The sequence below is a fragment of the Paramormyrops kingsleyae genome, chromosome 14 (genome assembly GCF_048594095.1).
Source record: "Paramormyrops kingsleyae isolate MSU_618 chromosome 14, PKINGS_0.4, whole genome shotgun sequence".
Taxonomy (NCBI): Eukaryota; Metazoa; Chordata; class Actinopteri; order Osteoglossiformes; family Mormyridae; genus Paramormyrops; species Paramormyrops kingsleyae.
Window position 1 is genome coordinate 23,546,853 of NC_132810.1, and position 21,416 is coordinate 23,568,268.

General features: G+C 43.2%; 2 protein-coding genes across 4 annotated transcripts in view; one reads left to right on the top strand and one right to left on the bottom strand.

Annotated features, from left to right (window-relative positions):
- The window catches only part of gch1 (GTP cyclohydrolase 1), a 78,118-nt gene that overhangs the window by 17,374 nt on the left and 39,328 nt on the right, over positions 1–21,416 (bottom strand). The gene's annotated exons all lie outside the window — the stretch shown is intronic.
- On the top strand, positions 11,336–19,511 carry LOC140577546 (uncharacterized). 3 transcript variants are annotated; one of them, XM_072698862.1, is made up of 10 exons: positions 11,336–12,539; positions 13,487–13,574; positions 13,823–13,963; positions 14,167–14,336; positions 14,553–14,686; positions 14,794–14,887; positions 15,633–15,965; positions 16,114–16,288; positions 16,374–16,498; positions 16,688–19,511. In XM_072698862.1, the coding sequence occupies exons 2-10, from the start codon at positions 13,490–13,492 to the stop codon at positions 17,012–17,014; spliced, it is 1,584 nt and encodes a 527-aa protein (XP_072554963.1). In that variant the 5' UTR covers positions 11,336–12,539; positions 13,487–13,489; the 3' UTR covers positions 17,015–19,511. The 3 variants fall into 3 exon arrangements, with proteins under 3 accessions (XP_072554963.1, XP_072554962.1, XP_072554961.1); XM_072698861.1 differs by lacking the exon at positions 11,336–12,539 and adding an exon at positions 12,550–12,981 and having other exon boundaries at positions 14,797–14,887; XM_072698860.1 differs by lacking the exon at positions 11,336–12,539 and adding an exon at positions 12,551–12,981.

Below are 21,416 nucleotides of genomic sequence, written 5' to 3' on the forward strand. Positions count from 1 at the left end.
GAGATATGGACTGCTCCCGGATTGCACCGCAATCTCCCGAGACTGCAAACTATAAAGACGCGCAGAAAACTGATTTCTCAGACCAGTTCTGCAGCGTTAGCCTCCAGCACCGCATGTGCCACGGAAGGTCCTGAGACATCCAGTCTGTAAAAACGCGCAAACGTGTGCGGTATAGCCCAGCTTGCCGCATGACAAATATCCTGGACTGACACCCCCTTGAACAAGGCCCAAGATGTGGCCATACTTCTGGTAGAATGGGCCCTGAAGCCCTCGGGAGGCTGAGAGCCCCTGCAAGAATAAGCTAAAGAAATAGCCTGTACAATCCAGTGAGAAGGCCTCTGGCGGGACAGTGGCTTGCCCCTCCGGGGGGGGCGGCCCAGGACACAAACAACTGATCATGCTTCCTGAAACCTGCTGTCCTGTTAATATACACATGTAGGGCCCGAACTGGGCACAATATGTTTAGGTTCTGCTCCTCAGCAGAGGAAAAAGGAGGGGGGTGGAAGGCTGTCAGCTCCACCATAGAGCACCTGTAGGTCGAGTCCACAACCTTAGGCACAAAAGCAGGATTAGGACGCAGGCACACATTGGTATGTCCCAGACCAAACTGCAAACAAGAAAAGCGGATAGACAGGGCCTGCAAATCGCTCACTCGCTTTGCTGTAGTCAAAGCTAAAAGCAGCGCTGTCTTAAGAGAGAGATATTTCAACCCCACCCCGTCCAAAGGCTCAAAAGGGTGATGAGACTTGGCACCCAGCACCAGAGACAGATCCCACAATGGGACTGATGGCTTAGAAACAAGGCGTTTCCGGCGGGCACCTTTCATGAAACGGCAGATCAGGGGGTGCTGTCCAGCCGGCTTCTCACCAAAGCCCACGTGACAGGCTGAAATAGCAGCCAGATACACTTTAATTGAGGAAAAGGCTTCCACTTTTTCCAACAAATCCTGCAGAAAACAGAGGATATCTACCATTGAACACTGAAAAGGAACAGTCGGTCTCAGCCCACACCAATTCTCAAACACTCGCCATTTCCTGCTGTAAAGCAAGCGAGTGGAAAAAGCCCTGGCACTCTGTAATAGTGTCGATGACCGGTGGGGGCAGGCCTGCAGCATTTAGGTTCCACCGCTCACGGGCCACGCCCAAAGAGCTATGTTGTCTGGGTGGGGATGGTAGATTTCCCCTCTCGCCTGTGACAGGAGATCCCAGTGTGGTGGGAGGGGCCACGGCTGACCCCTCAGCAGTTGAACTATCTCTGCCACCCAGTGTCTGGATGGCCAGTGTGGGGCTATCAGAATCAATGACAGACTCTGCTCTCTCACCCTGGCTAATGTGGAGGAAATTAGACTCAGGGGAGGGAAGGCATAGAGGAAGATGTTTGGCCATGGGTGGGCTAGAGCATCCACACCTAATGGTGCATTTTCTTCCCACAGGGAAAAATACAGTGGGCACTGAGCGTTTTCCTGTGAGGCGAAGAGATCTACGGCTGCCCATCCGAATCTCCGCCATATCTGCTCTACTACCTGTAGAGGGGGTTTCCTCTGGACAGCAGGTCTGCCCCCCTGTTCAGGACACCCAGCACATGTGTCACACGGAGAGACTAGAGCCGGGTGCTGCACCACACGATCAGCTTCCTGGTTAATTGGTGCAGCCGGAGAGAGCGAGTACCGCCCTGATGATTGATGTAGGCCACCACTGTTGAATTGTCTGAATTCACCAGAACATGTTGACCCTGGATTAAACCTAGGAAGTGTTTGAGTGCTAGAAACACTGCAAGCAGTTCCAAATAGTTTATGTGCTGTGCGCCTATCTGGGGGGGCCACATGCCATTCACAGCCCTGCCCATCAAGGTTGCACCCCACCCTGACTTGGACGCATCTGTTGTCAGTATAACTCTCGACACCCCCCCTAAAGGGATGCCCGACTCGAGATCCCCCCTGGTACACCACTGGCGAAGTACCTTCACACACGCCGACGTCACCTTCACCGGCCGCCTGAGATGACGGCGAGGGCAAAGACCTAATTGCGCCACCCAGCGATGAAAGTCCCTCATCATGAGGAGACCTAGATGCACCACAGATATCACTGACACCATTAGCCCCAGCAGACGCAGGCAGAGTCTGTACGAAACCACTTTCCCTAACTGAAAGCGGGTGAGACATTGCATAAAAGACACTACCCTCCTCTCCACTAACGTAACCCGATACGAGAGGGAGTCTATTTGGAGGCCCAAATATTCTGTGAGCTACGAGGGGGTCAGACGGCTCTTTTCCATATTGATCCTGAAACCCAGATCCCTGAAAGGAGTGACAACTATTTCGGAATCTGTGATCGCTTGCTCCTTTGAATGGGAGCATATTAAACAGACGTCTATGTAGGACAATATCCTGACGCCGGTGTTTCTCAGTGGCGCCAGAGCCGCCTCCACACACTTGCTGAACACCCTCAGAGCTAGCGACAATCCGAATGGAATCAACTGATACTCATAGGCTGTGCCTCGGTATACGAACCTGAGGAACTTCCTGTGTGCGGGATAGATATCTATGTGAAAATAGGCATCTGACAGATTGATCGTCACGAACCAATTGCCTGGACGAATCGACTGACAGAGGATTTTGTGTGTCAACATCCTGAAAGTGTACTTTCGGATATGACTGTACAGCACACGAAGGTCCAAGATAGGACGAAGGGAAGAGCCTTCTTTTTGTGGAATGACAAAGTAACGGGAATAAAAACCCTGCCGGCTTTCCCTTTCCGGGACAACACTGATCGCTCGCTTGTGTAGCAAAGACACGATCTCGTCCTCTGGGACCTGAGCTGAATCGCCGTCGGCTACAGAAACTAACACACCGTTGAACCTGGGTGGCCTCATAGCAAACTGTAGCCTGTAACCTCGAGAAATTGTGGACAAAACCCATGGGTGCACCACACATGAGTGCCTCTTCATTACCTGAGTAGACAGTGGCCCCTTGAAAAGTCCTGCATCTGCAGCGCTTGGTGATGACGTCACCACCATCCCGGGGGGAAGAGAAACTCCAGATAGAGGAGCAAGCGCTCTTTTTCTCTGAACAGTAGGGAGCAAGTTGCCCTCGGCCTTCGGCCTGGCTGCGACAATGCACACTTTATTTTTGTTTCCCCTGAACTGAAAAGTGCTTGGTGACACTTTGTCACAGAACTCTCGCTCTCCTGAACTCGAGGAGACCGGACAGTGGAGACCCCCTGAACGAGAGGGGCCACTGAAAGCAGAACACAAGGGTAGTCTGCCCCCAACCTCATCCTCTTTGAAGGAGGGGGTAAGTGGGGCCAAGCAGGCATGAGGTGGCCCGCTTCTTCTTCCCTTGGCCGGGGTGGGGCGGACGGTTCCTTGCTGTGACAGCCGCCCTTGGCTGCTGAGCTGCCTGCTGTCCACCTGGAGCTGGACGCTGGACTCTGGCCCCAGCCTGCCTCCCTCTTGCCCTAGCTGCTGCTGCTGCAAAACTGGATCTGGCTGTCTGAGGGGAGTGAGGTGGCTGTTTGCGAGGTAGACAGAGGTTAAAAGCCTCATCCTCCTGTTTCCTGAGGGAGCTGGTTTCCCTCATCCCTATCCAGGGCTGGGCCAAAAAGACCTTTGGTGGGGTCATAGGCTGCATCCATGACCTCTGCCTTCTGGGCATCCCCCAAGGCAGACAGGTTCAACCAGAGGGCTCTCTCACCTGATACAGCCACGCCCATCACCCTGCCTCAGCCTTGTACTGCGCCATGGCAGAAGCGCAGCAGAAGGTCATTCACCACACAAATCTCATCCCAAAGAACCGGGTTTGGCACCCCCGAGTCCAGTTGCTGGCCCATCTCCTACAAGATCTCCGCCTGATATGCAGACAGCAATGTAACTGCATTCAGAGAACACACTGACTGTGCAGCATATGTACATTCTCTGGAAGGTGGATGCAGTCACGCGGTCCATCTTACTGGGCAGAGAAATGTGGGATGAAGCAGAGATAGAGTGGCGGTTTGGGTGGAGGTGGTAGGCCACTGAAGGCTCCACCACTGGGGGTTTGGCCAGCCCCAGCTCCTCCATCCCTTGGATTTCCAGCTTAGAGAAGCCCTTGGTGGCAAGCTTGCTCTTAAAAGGGCTGGACCAGTAGCGACTCATCTCCTTCATGCAAGCTGGAACTGCAGGAAGGAGTTGATGTGCTGAGGGCTGCACAGGTGGGAGCCTCTTCCCATCGTACAGGTCCCTCTCTGCCCCCCCCCCCCCCCCGGCATCCTGAGCTGCAGACCAGGGTATACCCAGGTTAATTGCTGCCTGCTTGCAGACCTCATACAGGTTACAGTCTGCCTGAGAACCTGTATCTGTCGTGCTAGGGGGTCGGGACTGATGGGCAGGGAAGGTGAAGTCATCCTCCTCCTCTTCCTCTATATCACCCATATCGAGGAGGTCAGAGTTGGCGTCAACCTCTGCGTCCTCGTCACCCGGTTCTCCGGCCTCTAGGGAGGGCAAACCCTCAAACAGAGGAGGCAAGTCCGGGGATTCAGTCTCCATCATATCCGCCCAGCTTGTAGAAGCTCGCTGGAGATGGGTAATAGTGGCCTGGGTAGTGGCTTTGGATGGGCCCGGGGCCTGTCTGTTAGCCACGGCAACTCTCAGCCTCCGCTCACGGATTTTCATCAAGGTACAGTGGACGCAAGTCTGCGGGTCCACTAGCGATGCCTGAGCGTGACTAGCACCCATGCACACTATGCAAAGAGGGTGAGGATCCCTGCCCGAGATAGTGGCTCCGCATGACGTGGGACACGGGCGGGATGAGGTTTCACCGTCTTTCGGCTCATGCCCTTTGGCGGGGGTAATGGCTGTCGACATAGCGCACTGAGCGGGAGGAGGCGGACAGCGGGAAAGTGTAGAACCGAGAAAAACTCATCACGACACGTTAGTCTGTCGGTTCCTCGCGTATCCGGATGGGCTGAAAAGGCCATCCGCAAGGGGAGTCACTCGGTTAACCCGCAAATCTAATGGCACAGAAGGCTTGCCTTGACGTTTTTAGCCTGCGCAACAGGTGGATACAGCCGTACCAGTAGTAAAACTGTTCTTACCGAGTGGCTCGACGGATAGCTGGCTTTGACGCGGTAGCCAATCTGGCAATGCCGACCAAACAGCGAGAAGAACTTTCTCAACGTGGGAATACTCAGCCCAGTACAGCACTAGAGCCAAAATCGCGTTCGTCGACATACTCCAACAACGGACCGTCTGCGAACAGTTAAGCGAGATCAGCTTACTAGCCTGGCTGAGAGAGCTTCTAGTTCCTCACGGGAAGAAAGTGCGAATGATCCGTCAGGGAGGTCGACCGCATTAATAGGGCAGGGGCAGAGCCTGGTCGCAGGTCCACCTGTCCATCACAGACAGATGTGGTGTCATTGGAGCTTCCGTAGTTGGTCACGCCCGAAGCGATTCCCATAGTGAAACACCGAGCGAAGTTAGAAAAAGAACCGTTGTTTTTACAAAATAAGAACATTGCTTTTCTTTTAACCTTATTTTGAATGCCCCTAACGTTCAATGACATTAAAGAAAATAGCAACTTAACTGGAAACATAATAAAAAAGAAACATACAAGATGTAACGGAAAGTGCAAATGCTTGTATGAGAAAGAAGGGTTTCACCAGGTTATAGAACCATATACCTAGAACAAACCTCACACACTAGTGCCTCTCCAAAACAGTCTTGTCTCATATCAATCTACCCTTAATCAGTTCGCTTGAATTATCCTGTAGAGTCAACGTGTTTCCCTTCAATGTAACCGAACGGTCCACGAAAGTACGCTTTCTTTCCTGGTTTACGCGCCTGATCAATCAAAGGCCATAGTGCAGCGCGGGCCAGACGGTCCTCCCTTGTCAGATCCTCTGCGAATCGAACACCGCGGTCCCAGCAGACTGATGAGTTCTTTGTTGATCGCCAAAATTCATCCCTGTACTTTCGCATTGCAAATTGCACAATCATCTGCATTGATTTTCCTGGCTCCATCATCTTGCCAATTCAATGTACTGTGTCAACAATGTCATCTAATTTCTGAACCAGATGCGGTGCAATTTCAGCAAAAAGACCAATCACTTCCCTGCGGGGATCCTCTTCAGGCTTTTCTTTTGTACCATTGATCCGGAGATTCCATCTTCTTTTATATCGCTCGAGTACAGATGTTCTGCTCACCAGGTCCTTGTGCGATGAAGTTAGTCCCAGAAGTGAATTTCTCGTCTCTAGATACTTTTCTTTGCAGTCTTTAATTTCAGCAGCATTAAACTCAACAGCCTTGGAAATCTCTGCAATCATGACACTGTTCCTTCGCATGTGATTCGCCATTTCTTCTAGTTTTTCATCTTATGAGTCAAATCGAGCCGTTAATGAAGTTATAGCTTGTAGCAGCGTTGCATTGGTGATATCCTCATCATGGGGTCTTACACATGTGAACTTATCAAAATGCACTTTGTAAACACATATGATATGTGGATGTTGGGCTAAGGATATGAGTGACATAAAATATGAGAATTTCTGGTATCATTTGAATGTTTCTAGTAATGCATCGTGTTGGTCTTAAATTTTACTCATAATGGCATTAAAAAAGTCTTAAATTTAACTTACTGAAACCTGCAAAACCCTGTTCACATTCATAACTACAAGTGACCTGTATCTGACTGTAATCGGTCCTCCGAAACGAAACGCATGCGCACATTGATACGTTTTTACATGTGTAAAAAGCTGGTTGTAAAATTGGCACGTTGTGCGGCCATGACAACTGCGCTGATTCGAGCCCATCAATTTGCCTCCATAAACCTTGACTTCAGGCTCTTTATTTTTCGTTGGCATTGTAGCCAAGGTTCGTGTCTGCGGTGTGCCATTTCTTTGGCAATTATTTAAAATACCACTCTATTATGATAGGTTCCTTCAAGTTTACCTTGAACAGATTCATTTCCCCAAATATCAATTAAATCCCCAACTTCTCCATCCTTCCACTGACTGTTATCGCAGTTCTCCTCCATTTTTACCTTCCCGCGCTGCCAGTGCAGGCTGATGATGTTAGCGCATGCGTATAAGCAAAAAGCCACATGAATTCCAATCTGAGCGTTCACATTCAGGTCGCATGACCGCGAATCGGATACGTATCAGATTTAGTACCACATATGAAAGTGGCACAAATCTGATTTGAAAAGATCCGATTTGCGTGTCCACACAGCCCTGAAAATATCAGATCTGTGTCACATAAAGGCAAAAAATCCGATTTGAGTCACTTCAGCATGGCAGTGTGAACGTAACCAAAGTGCTTTACATTATCCCTGCCTAAAGCTCTCAGAGAGCAAGCCAGAGGTGACGGTGGCAAGGAAAAATTCCTTAGAAGGAAGAAACCTTAGGAGAACCCAGACTCAAAGGGGAAGCCCATCCTCCAGGAGCTGGCAGAGGAAGTCAAATGAGCAAGATGGCAAAATCTTAATTTTAAGATTTGAGTCTCAATGCGGAGTTCAGGCAGATAATAGACAAACTTCTCAATCATTGAATTCAGGTGTTTCATTCAAGAGAAGTACTGTCATAAGATGCCACCTTTTCAATAAGTCAGTTCATGAAATTTCTTCCCTACTAGATATTAAGTAGTGTAATTGCAAAGTAGAAGCATTTAAGAACAACAGAAACTCAGCCATGAAGTGGCAGGCCATGTAAAGTGACAGAGAAGGATTGCTGAGTGCTGAGGTGCATAGTGCGTAAAAGTCACAAACACTCAATAACTCAATAACTGAAAAGTTCCAATTTTCCTCTGGCATTAACTCCAATACAAAAACTGTGTGGTGGGAGCTTCATGGAATGGGTTTCCATGGCCGAGCAGCTGCATGAAAGCCTTACATCAGCAAGCGTCAGATGGAGTGGTGTAAAGCATGCTGCCATTGGTCTCTGGAGCTGTGGAAATGTCTTCTGTGGAGTGACAAATCACTCTTTTCTGTCTGGTAGTCTAATGGATGAGTCTGGGTTTGGTGGATGCCAGGAGAACATTACCTGCCTGACTGCATTGTGCCAACCGTAAAGTTTGGTGGAGGAGAGATAATAATTAATAATTGGTACTTTATTGATCCCCATGGGGAAATTGTTTTTACGCCTGCATTGTGCCAACCGTAAAGTTTGGTGGAGGAGAGATAATAATTAATAATTGGTACTTTATTGATCCCCATGGGGAAATTGTTTTTACGCCTGCATTGTGCCAACCGTAAAGTTTGGTGGAGGAGAGATAATAATTAATAATTGGTACTTTATTGATCCCCATGGGGAAATTGTTTTTACGCCTCCCTCAACTTGCTCTTTGTAGAGCAAGCTGTCTGCGAAGGGCAGCCACCCGTAGCGGCGCCCAGGGAGCTGGGGGTTGAGGGTCTTGCTCAAGGACCCGCAGACGTGCTGAGGCTGGGCTTGAACCGGTGACCTTGTGATTACAGGCACACGGCTTAGCCCACTGAGCCACACGCTGCCCCATAACGCTGGTATGGAGTTGTTTTTCAGGGGTTGGGTTAGGTCCCTTAGTTCCAGTGAAGGGAACTCATAATGCTTTAGCAGACATTTTGGACAATTCTATGCTTCCAACTTTGTGAAAACAGTTTTGGGAAGGCCCGTTTCTGTTCCAGCATGACTCTGCCCTAGTACACAAAGCAAGATACATAAAAACATGGCTGGGTGAGTTTGGTGTGGAAGAACTTGACTGACCTGCACTAAGCCCTTACCTTAACCCCATGAAACACCTTTGGACTAGAATGGAGATTGTGAGCCAGGCCTTCATGTCCAACATCAGTGCCTGACCTCCAAATGCTCCAAATTTCCACAGACACACTTCCACAAAGTCTTGTGGAAAGCCTTCCCAGAAGAGTGCCAGCTGTTATAGCTGCAAAGGGGGGACTCCATATTGATGTTTATGGATTTAGAATGGGATGTTATAAAAATCCCTGTAGGTATAACGGCCAGGTGTCCCAATCCTTTTCTCCATATAGTGTAGATCACAAACCAAATTCAAATATATGTAGTGATGTACAGTACTGTGCAAAAGCAGATTAGGAAAAGTCTAAAGCTATTTATCTGGGTAGTATGTGTTTCCTCAGGGCGAAAAACACCATTAAACATTAGAACATATGCAAATTATGAGTACACCAATAAAAACTAACAGAAATTCTTATGTTCTCCAAAACATCACTGATATCTTGTTGGATGGATAGATTGCTTTGGTTCACAAACCTCTCCTCAGGGGCACCTCGGCCATTTCATGTACAGTGGTACCTCAGTTCTCAAACTCATTAGAACTTGAATTTCTTAAAAGTCAAATCAACCAGTTAGAAAAAAAATTACTTAGAGCTCGATCTGAATCCCAGAAGTCAAACCGTGAACACCGACCTAAGATAACTTGTACGCATTGGGAAATGAGTCACGCGGCAGGTCTCTCAGCGGAAACAAAGGGTAATGCTTCAGTTTCAGCCTCGCATTCGCTGTGATAGCATCGTGCATGTTTACACTATCTGAATACATATAATTAGACAGTAAAAATACATTTATACAATGTTAGACAGTAACAGTAAGTATTATATAATAAAATACATTTTAAAATAAAGATTTATAATTATTTTAATATTAATAATAAACTATTAATACATTTAATTATAATAGTATTGTCGTGCCGAGCGGGGACGGAACGGAGACAAAGGTGCCAACGTCAGGGTATCGGGGAATACGGAGTTTAATTACAGGTAAGGCAGGAAAAACGCAGACGGACAATACAATGACCGGACTGGGGAAACAAACTGAAACGCGGACTAAATACAGAGGATTAATGACAACAGACAGAAACAGCTGATCTCACGGGGATTACACATGGGGTTAACGAGGGGGCGTGGCACACGGAAGGAGCGGACGATCGGGGCAGGACACATTGGGTTTTTTTTTAACTTTACATATTGTTTCGATACATTTATTTTCTTACTTTACAAATTGCTGTTTTGATAAATGTGCTTAGATGTGTTAAGTACAGTATATGCTCTTGTTTTATGCGGTTTGTGTTTAAATGCTAAAAAAACATTTATGTGTAATATTTTGGGACCGGGAACCAATTAATTGGTTTTCCATTATTTCTTATGGGGAAAATTCAATCGGAACTCGAACTTTTTAGGATTCGATTCGGAGTTCTGAACGGATTAAGTTCTGAGGTACCACTGTATTTGTTAAATTTCACCACCAGGTCACTTAATTCATTCATGAAACTAGTTCTAAAAATGTCACTGAGATATTGATTAGCCATATGAATTGTGATGGTGGTCAAGTCAATAACAGATGGGTAAATTGGATGGTTGCTGCAAATACTGGGGTGACTTTAGAAGAGATTTTGAATTTGTTATCTCAATTTTACAGATGTAATATCATGAAGGTATGTAAAATATTGCACGTATAAAAGGGTAACGGTTTACATTAACTGCACCTTCATAATGCCTTCATAATGCATTTGTAGAACATTCATTGTATCTTCGTAATGCAGTCATAGAACATACATAAGCAGCATGTAACTATACCTTAACATCCTAACCTACCTTAACAGTTGTAATATACATTAATAACAAATATTATATGATAATAACAAACATTATAATTGTATAACATATAATGTTAAATATTAATATTTTAATATTTAAGTGTAAATGTTCCATGAATGCATAATCAATGCATTATGAAGGTGGAGTTAATGTAAAGCGTTATCTAAAAGAAACTGATTCATTACAGCAAAGGTGCTTTAAAATGTTTTATGTATTATGCTTTCAAGTACAGATGAAGATTTATCACTTTGGTCAATAACTGCACTTCTGAACCCAGTTTACAAGGAAATCTCAAAAGGGACAGCTTTGGAAATTATTATTAACAGTTTTGTGGTTCCTCTCGATCCTGTCTTGTGACCTATATATGCTGTGCACTTACTTTCTGCTATGACATGCATTCCAACAGGTCCAACAGTAATGGTCACCTTATTAATTTTTAATTCAAACTTGGGTCTAAAATACATAGGTACAGGGCCGTAGGAAGCCAGGGGGTGTGCCTTAACCCTTACCCAGCTCTAACCTTAACCATAAGTAACCAAACAAAATACGAGACTTTTGGAAATTTTGATTGCATTCACAGATCTTTGTAGGGACCTGAAAAATGGTCCCCACATCAAAATAACAGGTTTTTATTACATTGTGAGGAACATTTGTTCCCCATAATGTAAAACAAACATAATCCACACACTCACACACACACAGTCCACATATTCATTTCTTAAAGGGGACCCTCCGTTCATTTCTATGGGAAAAACTCTAACTCCAACAATGACAACCTTAACCATAAGTAACCAAACAAAATACAAGATGTTGCATCTTTCTGTGTGTCTGTTCTGTGCTTAAGTGTGAACTGAGTGACAACCACATCAGTACAATTAACCCCACTTTATTCTGGACAACTTTCACATAGGGCCTCTGTTGAAATTATGCTGCCCCACTTTATATGGATTTTTTTTAAATAGTTCTAGCTCCCAGTCCATACAAGCAGGGCACATGGGACTGAGCTGACCAGCACAGCTACCAGTTCGCCTCCACCTTTATGTTTGGTCCCCAGTGAAATTATGCTGCCCCAATATTATATGATTTTTTAAAGATGAGAACTGGAACTGTGATTTTTTTTAGGATTCTTTTTTTGCCTTCACTAGCTCCTACGCACTGTAACACAAACTAAACATGGCAGACACTGTGTGATTTAAGAGTGGACTTTCTGGGACAATGCGCATATCTTGGATTACCATTAGTGATTAAGTGAATGTGAAGTACACATGTGAATATTCAAACATTTATTAAAATTTGCCTATAAAGAAATTTGGAGAAACAAGGATGCTGAATGTTAAACCATATTACAAAAATAATTGTTGTGCACTGTTGCCTATGTACTGAACATCGATAGTCATTAAAAACTGCTTTTGTTAAAAAATATTATAGCTGCAAAACTGAACGTCGAATATGAGGCTAACTTTACTGCAGTTAGACTGGTCCATGTCAGATTTTGCAAATCCAAACATTTCCACAGAAAGTATAACATTTTTTTGGAACCAATTCTTCCTCATTTGCCATACCATGCACTACATTTCTTTGACAGTGTAGCCAGCCCATTTGTGGACCATGTGTTGTTTATTATGACAGTGTTTTAATGATGGGACATGAGGAATGACAGTCCACTTTATGGCTGAGGTACGCCACAAGGGGATCACAAGAGGTCTAAATAAAAGCAGGAAGACAACTACACAGCAAAATTGGTAGTGTTGATTTGAGTTAATTTTCCTGGTGTTACCTATTTAGAATTAACAAGTGTTGATTTGTGAGTTATTTTAACAATTTCAGTGATAAGAAAGCTCTGTAGCTGGGGTTAATTCAGTGGGTCAATTCCCAACACTCATTTGGAGTTCATTTCTACATCCGGTTTTTTCGCGCTCTTGGGAAAGAAGAGCCCGCCAGAAGTTTGGTGTCGAGATCTATTAAGTTGAGGTAAGAAACACAAAGGACTATTTAATTAATTAATTAATTAATTAATTTTTCAAATTATGAAATATGTTAAATTATTAATAAGAATGTTATTTACCGAAAGCGTGTAACATTTTGCCATGTGGAATGCGTACTGTTTGGTAAATGCCAGGATTCGTTAGCCTATAGTAAAACTGACCGTCTTTCAATAGTTAATATTTTAACCTACAGCGAAAATATTTAACTGATTAACCATGAATACCATATGAAAAAATTCTAGCTTGTATTGTTTGCCTATTACATGAAAAGAGGGAGGGGTGTTCTCGTAGAAAAAAAAAATAGACGTTAGAGTTTGAATTACTGGTAGTTGTTGGCAGCTAGTTGTAAGGTGCTCTTGAGGTAAAATGCTAGCCCATTCACGTAGCCTAAAGGGACATTCTTGTCACGATCATATTCTGTTAAAATGGTAAGAATTGCATGTGAATACTTTAAGGAGCACTGAATTCACACAAAACGCTAAACGTTTACGTTAATAATCGTAAGTAGCAAGGGAAATGTGAAATTCTTTAGCTTGACACAGACTAGCATGTCAAATGAAAAATAAGCTAACAGTATACAGCCTACATAGACAGATATGTTCATGTGTCAGAATGCACTTATCTACAAAGCGTACAACAGAAGGTTGTAAATAGATTATCATGCTGACATGATAGCCAACTTAAGGTGGATCATTTTCCACGAAGTACCGTGTAACCGTGATACCATGTTAACAGTACACTATTAGACTAGGTTAAACGCATTGTATGCTATATTTATTAAATATTTGTGACGAGGAATCACCATTGTCGTTTTTTTGTGGATGAAGATCTCAAATAAGGGGAGAAAGACCATTGTGTTCACAAAGTTCAGCAGTTCAAATGTTGTTCTTGAACATATAGCACTTAACCATCCCCTTCTATTTTCTTCACCAGGACATGTTGCTAAAAGTGAAGTACCTCAGTGTAAAGAAATATATCAAATTGCATGAAGGCTTCACTTATTTAGAATTTATCAGTGAAGGTAAGATATCCTTAGAGGTTGAGCATAATATGTTGTCCATGTATCAGCTCCAGTAATTGTTGCTGCAGAGTCATTTAATATATTCTACTTTCTTTAAAGATGGGGAAGTGCAGAGTTACTGAGCCACTATGCATTATTATTATACTGCTCTTAATAAATACCTGCCTGAAATATATAAATAAAAAAAAGATTGTTGTTCAGTTACTCTGTTTGAGGTGACTTTATGGTTATATTCTATCTCTCTACAGCCAAAAGCAAGTTCGGACTTCCTGATGATGCTCAATTGGACATTTTTGATGAAACTGACACAGCAGTTGATGAAGACATTTTTCTTGAGTTAGTGGAGGCCCATCCAGACCTATGTCTCACAGTATGTGAAAGGATTCTAGGTAAGGAAGATACATTTGTTACAAAAATGTACATTGTCAGTGTATAGCCCAGTTAATGCAGATCCAAGTTTTTGCTACTTGATACCAATGATATTGACCTTTATTTATGCAATGGACAGAGTTGGGTCATATTTGTGTAAAATGTTTGAACATGAATGTGGCCAAAACAGTAATGAAAGTTAACAAAATGATCTTTTGTAAAGATTTTTCTCCCTTAGCTCATTCAACACCATCTTCCTCGGATACAGTATCATCCCTCACGGATACTATATCACTTTCATCAAATGACAATGACCTAAGGGAACAGGACATTCCTGCAGGCTGCAGTAGATCCAGCAAAGAAGGCAGTTCTGCGTCTGAGGCTGCAAAAGAGGTAGAGTTGGGAGTAGAAAATATTTTGTGTAGTTTTGAGTTGACACCATATAAAATTGTCATTTTTCCCTGCAATTTTTATGTGCAAGGCATGGTATGTGGTATGTGTATGTGTGGTATGTATTGGTATGTATTGGTGTATTGGTATGTGTTTTCTCTTTACATAATAGAGAGAATCGAAAACTTGAAAACTTTTTTTCCCCTTTCATATGAGCAGGTTGAAAATGCCCTGAAAAGGAAGCCTGGCGGAGAGGATATTCTGGAAGAATACAAGGCAGAAAAATCACTGAGACACCGCACCCGGAGACAGCTAGTTAACATATTGGCTAGTGATATGACTGAGAGACATGGGTAAGAATAATAGTATAAGAAATGTAATGAAGGGCCAATTTCTGTATTCTTGTAACGTATAGTGTAATGTAAAACTGATTCAACATTGACGGCTGTCTTCTCTATAGCAGGATTCCCTCCCGTCAGCAAAGGGAGAAGTACGCCCTTGGAATTATTACTCTCTTTCCTGCATTGAAGGATCCCTTTTCTCCAAAGGGCTATGTAAGTGTTTCAGCTAATTGTAAGGTTCAAGTTCATAAGTAAGATTTTCTATTTGATGGGGACTACTAATATATTGTAATTAAACTGCATTTTAAGTTGTGATGTATTTTAAGTCAATGTTGTTCAAGATGAGAAATAGCAATCGATAATGCATCTGCATCTAACATCTGCATGTGCTGTAAGAACATATTTTCTGTTTTATTTATTATCTGAGTCTGAATGATGTTTTATTTTTAAAAAATGACCGGATTCCCTCTGTTACATCCATCACACTTGTCTCGGTCACGTGATACGTTGCTCGGTCACGTGATACGTAAAGCTATCAAAATGAGTAAAAAATGAGTAAAGACCGGTCCGTGAAAATATTTTCTGGCATTAAACCGGTCCATGGCCCAAAAAAGGTTGGGGACCACTGCCTTAAATAATCAAATGTTTTGAGCTTTGAAAAAAAAAATTTATTGTCCGGCTGCCTGATCGGTTCCGCGCATGCGCGCTACGAAAGCCGCCATGTTGCTGCTCGATTCTGCGCATGCACAGACCTGTAACCCAACCTTAACCTACTACACGCATGCGCGGAACCAATCGGGCAGCCGGTCCAGCGCACAGTTCCGCTGCACTGCGGGCTAGTAAATTAAACGAAGCCTCGATGCAAAAAAAATAAATCGAAGCTTTTTACTAATTGAATTACTCGATTAATCATTTCAGCCCTAATTTGGTGTTTATTTTCTTTGCCTAAATATAACAGGAGCATTTCTACGATGGGGTGAGGGGCACTGGTTATTTAGCCTGGCGCCTCAAGACCATGTCCAGGTCTACAACCAAACGTCCAGTCAAGGAAATCTCAGTGCCTCAAGAACAAGGGCCAAAGCGCCGGAGATCACCAACCACACTGCCTCAACAACTTGACGGAGATGCCTGCAAGGAAGCCATTTCATTTCTGGTTCACTCTCCTGATGAAGCAAGTGTATTTCAGAAGATGAAAATGACGTTCCAACACCGCCAGGACCTGTTGCATGACCCACAAAGAACTGCAGATGTTTTCAAAACATTTCCACGCTTTTTGGATGTCAAAGGACTCGTAAGTTATATATTTGTGACTTAAATGTTGTTCTCACTTAGAAGGTAGCAGTAAAATATGAGATCATTGGACATTCCGGTCTCCTGGTATATTCTATATTGGTCAAAATCAATGCTGAACCCTGGCTTTGCTTGTGTATGATCAACAGGTCAATCAAGACTTCATCCTGCTGTTTGGTGCTGAAACAGCCTCCAAGTTGCTTGAGAAGTGGGACACATCAATCAAGCCAAAGGTTATCAAAGAGGCAAAACATCTGACTCAGTCAGCTGACCTCTGCCGTCTGCTAAAGGCTGCAGAGAAACTCACGGGGAATGATGAAAATGGTAAGAGCATGCTTGTTTGATGTAACTAATATTGATTTATAATTTTTCATAATGTAATTCATCTTATAAATTCCACCCTAAACAGACTGGGACAGTGACATGGCTTCCCTGCTGCTGCTTCTTCATCTTTTGCCACCCACAGCTGGACGAAAGAGGAGAGCCAAAATAAGTCCAAGTGATGCAACAGATAAAATGGTGCACTTTCACAAGGTAAACGTTGCCTTGTTTTTTAAATCCTTAAAGACACTCTTTTAGCACTTGTTTTTTCTCTCCATGTGAAATCTTTTTGACTTACTACTAACTTACAACTATGTACTAAGGCCCATGATGTCAAACTAAATGTGTGGTTTATACCCAGCATTACTGAAAAGTATATATTTTTATTTCATTGGTTTTTAGTCATGCTGCAGCATTGATGACCACCTGAAAGAAGGAGATGGTAAACAACCATATATTCTCGCTGTTGGCCGAACCCAGAGCAGGATCGACACCTTCTACATCGCAGTGGACAAACAACTCATCCCCTGCCAAGCCACCAGCTCCTTGAGTGCTTTTGACGAACTTTTCAAAACCCACTACGTGCTCAACTTATCTTACGATGAATCACTGGTACATCTCTACAGTTTTGTGCAGACTACCATATTCAACATTGATGCTACCTCAACAGATGAGTCACCACGTGTTCGTGAGTTACGTGCAAAAATTTTGAATGAGAACAATGTATAAATGTTTTATCTGTCAAGCTCTGCATGTCAACAGTCAGGCTTTGATCAGTCATTTGCGACTAGGCCACAGTTTTTATCCAAGCACCAAATTTAAGTTAGGTTGTTCTCAAGAAAGTTGTGGGCGTCAGTTCACTACATATGCTGGTTTAAAAAAACATTTAAATAGTGTTCATGCTGAAGATTGTTGTCAAAGTGGTGATGCAGAAACCTCAGAGTCAGTTCAGGATGATTTTAACAGTTTACAGGATAAAGATATAGAGGTTGATGAAACAAATGTCATACAGGCTGGGTGTTCTGAAAACAATGGATCAGGTCAAAGAATAGAAGAAAAAACTAAAGCCATTTGTACTACAATTGTTGGTAAACTCAGTGGTAGTGATTTGGCGAATAGTTTTGTGTCATCACTTGTTTATGATTTGGAAGAATTTGCTGATGGACTGCACTGTCAGTTTAAGCATAAAGTGCTGTCCGTTGTGCCAGTAGATAATCCTATTAGATCTACTTTGGAAAAATGTCTTGAGACTTTTGACAACCCAGTTGAGAGCTTTGATACTGAAGCTAAAAGAAAGACATATTTTAGTGAAAAATGGGGAATTGTGGAGCCAGTAGAAAAGACTTTAGGAATGCGTTATGATACAAGGTTAAATAAAAAGACAGGCACTTATGACCAGGTACCAGTGAAAGATACTTTTGTGTACATTCCAATTTTGGAAACAATCAAATTTATATGTCGCAATTCTTATATTTGCGAGCTGCTTGCTAAACCATGTGTACCAAAAGCAGATAGATATGAAGACTTCTGTGATGGAAGTTATTTCAAGTCTCATCCATTGTTTTCAAAACATCAAACCTCTTTGCAAATTCAACTTTATTACGACGACTTTGAGACTGCAAATCCACTAGGTTCCAAACGTGGTGTTCACAAAATTGGTGCAATCTACTTTGTCCTCAGAAATCTGCCTCCAAAGTTAAATACTGCATTGATGAACATCCATTTGGTTGCATTGTTTCATGCAGAAGATGTGAAAAAATATGGCTTTGATCCTATTTTACAGCCTCTGATTGATGACATAAAACTATTGGAATGTCATGGCATTGATTTACCTTTCTCATCTGAAAAGGTCCATGGCACAATATGTCAGATAACTGGGGACAATTTGGGGATGCATGCAATTTTGGGTTTTATAGAGTCTTTCAGTGGACGTTACTTTTGTCGCTTATGTTTAATTGCAAAAGATGATTCTCAGAGTGTGTATACTGAGGATGATCCAAAGATAATCTTACGAGGGAAAGAGCTTTTTGAAATGCACTGCAGTGAGTTGCAATCTGATCCTCAAAAGCTGCATGTTTATGGTTTAAAAAAGAATTCAACACTGAACAGTCTACAATTCTTTCATGTTAGCCAAAATTTTTCGTTGGACATCATGCATGACATTCTCGAAGGGGTGGCACAGTATGAGTTAAATTTGCTGTTGGAATATCTGTCAGAATTTTTTTTGCCAAAACCTGCTCTTTTGTCACGGATTTATGCTTTTGACTATGGCTACATAGAGCGCAAAAATCGCCCAACAAGGGTGAACTTGGACAGTAGTGGCAATAGTATAGGCCTCAACTCCATTCAGACTCTCTGTCTTATAAGAAACATTCCTTTAATTTTTGGTGACATTGTGCCAGAAGGAAATCAGAACTGGACCTTACTTTTGCTTTTACTGCAAATCATTAACATCATATTCTCTCCGTCTGTTACATTTGGCATGACTGTGCATCTAAAGCATTTAATAATGGAACACCATGACTTGTTCAAACAGTTGTATCCAGGTAGGAACATGATTCCTAAACATCACTTTATGTTGCACTACCCAGCCTGCATCAGAAAAATTGGGCCATTACTACATGTATGGAGTATGAGAGGTGAGGCTAAACATAGAGTATTTAAAGACACCCTTAAAAACTTTAAGAACATCACTGTGTCACTTGCCAAAAAACACCAAACGTCAATCGCATACAAGTGGGAGACATGTCTTTTAAACCATGTTGAATATGGACCCTTGAAATTATTTAATGTTGACAATGAAGAAAATAGTACAATGATAACCCAATGTTCATCTTTTGTTCCAGAAGACACCTTCACTGCTAATTGGGTCAATATTAATGGGACTGAATACAGAGCAGGATTGGTCATTTGCTGTGGGTCTAAACATGAGATGCCTTTATTTTCTCGGATAAAAACAATAGTTTTGGTTAATAGTGTCACCTTCTTCATAGTTAACAAACTTGTGGTTGAAAACTTCAGTGAACATTACCATGCTTATAGAGTGTTTGAAACTGATGAAAAAAATATTGTTAAACCTGACTCTATTGAGATATACAAGCCTTTTGACCTACAAAATGCTTATGGTGGTGGCGATGGACTGTACATTGTGCCATTATTTTCTTTGTAAATGTACAAATGTTCCATGGTGCTTGGAAAATAACCTATATTAAAATGGCAAGATGTATATCTTTGTTTCTTTCCTTCATCGGGTAGGATGATCTAAAACATGCACTCAATATAACACATTAGTCATAATTACAGATCAATGTGTTGTAGTATAAGACCCTACATTCCAGATTAGAGCACTGCTGTGTCATAAAAAAAAAAATGTTAAACTGTAAATGTTAGAGTAACACTCAAAAATGAAATATAATACACAATCCAGTGTGAAAATGAATTTTTGAAAATGTTAGTTCATAACATCCATAGTGTTATTTATAACACCCATAGTGAAAAAGTTAACTGTAATCAGTGTTAAAGAGAACACTTAAAAGTTTCCTAAACAACACCATAAATGTTATAAAATAACACTCCCAGTGAAAATGGTTAACATTGTACAGTGTGGAAATTGACACTGCTGGGTGTTATATTTTAACACTACAATGTAGTTAAAATGTTAACACTTTGCAAAGTGTTGATTTAACTCAAAACCAGTGAGAATTATATAAACTCTGGAATAGTGTTGAATTTAACACTGTGCGAGTTGATATAACACTGGTGATTTTGCTGTGTAGGACTCAAACTAGGACTCACTAGGACTCAAAGGAAAGGCAAGGGCAGACAAAGCCAACTAACTCACTAGATATTGGAGTATAGTGACAAGCATAAACAAGGTACACAAGCAAACACCCTCCAACACATGCAGCACATACAAAGACTGACAGAGGAACAGCGCAGAGATTGGCACATATATACGCAGGTCATAAGGGCAAGACAAGGGACGGGTGTTGGCCATTACTAATCAACCAAACACTAGGGCTAAAAGTTATAAGGAACACAGAGGAACAAGTGTTGCTGGCCAAAAGGTGAAACCATGGGCAAGGCAAGGACAGATGCTGCCCCCTCTTCACACCCGCATTCTAGGCACAAAAGGCACTGCCAGGACTGGGACAGGGTGCTTGGGACCAGGAACCAGGATCAACACGGAGCTGGACAGGACAACCACTAAACATTAATCACTTCTGGGGAACAGGAAAGAAAGGACCAGGACGTTAATCCAAAGGGGGACTAAGAACACAAGAAGCTGGGTCATGGCAACAAGAATGGGAAGCACCACATGGAACTGTGCTTGGGGATGTGGGTGACATGGATTACTAACGAGACATACAGGAGAATGAGCCAGGGGAACACAATGAGGGAAACAAAACAGGGCCCATGGCTGACTCTTGTAGCTAAAAGGTTGCAGCATGATGAGGACATGGTCAGGGGACAAAGGAGCTAAATGGAGGAGGAGGAATCTGAGAGGTGCAGGGCCAAACTGGTTTTTATAGGACATTAGAGATCAAACAGAGGACTGGAAGCAGGATGACAAAGGGGACTGGTTAGTACAATCTTCTGTGAACTTGGCAAAGACAGGTTCTGGAGACACTGTAAGGAGACGGGCACTGATTGGGCAGCAGAGGAAATAGGCGCTGGAGACATAGGAGGGAAAACAGGAGTGAGCGACGTAGCCAGGGAAACAGGCGCTGGAGATGCAGTGGGAGAGTCAGCTGGGGTGTCAGACACTGGCAAAGCAGGCTCCTCTGGCCCACGCACAGGTGAAGTAGCCTCCTCTGGGCCATGCATGGGTAACTCGGCTTACTCTGGGGCAGACACAGGCGAAGTGTTCTCCTCTGGGCCACACATGGGCAATGCTCCCTCCCTTGGGCAATATGGCTTCCTTTGGGCCGGGCATTTGGGACTCTGGTGAGGTCTCTACTGGTCCTAGTACCAGGGATGGGGCTTCATCTGGGCCTGGAACTCGGGACTCTGGAAAGGCTTCTTCCAGGCCAGGAACCAGGGACTCTGGGCTAGGATTGCGAGACTCATACTTTTGATTCTGAGGAAGGTGCGTTTACCTAACCTCCCAACTCTCTGAGGTGCAACAACT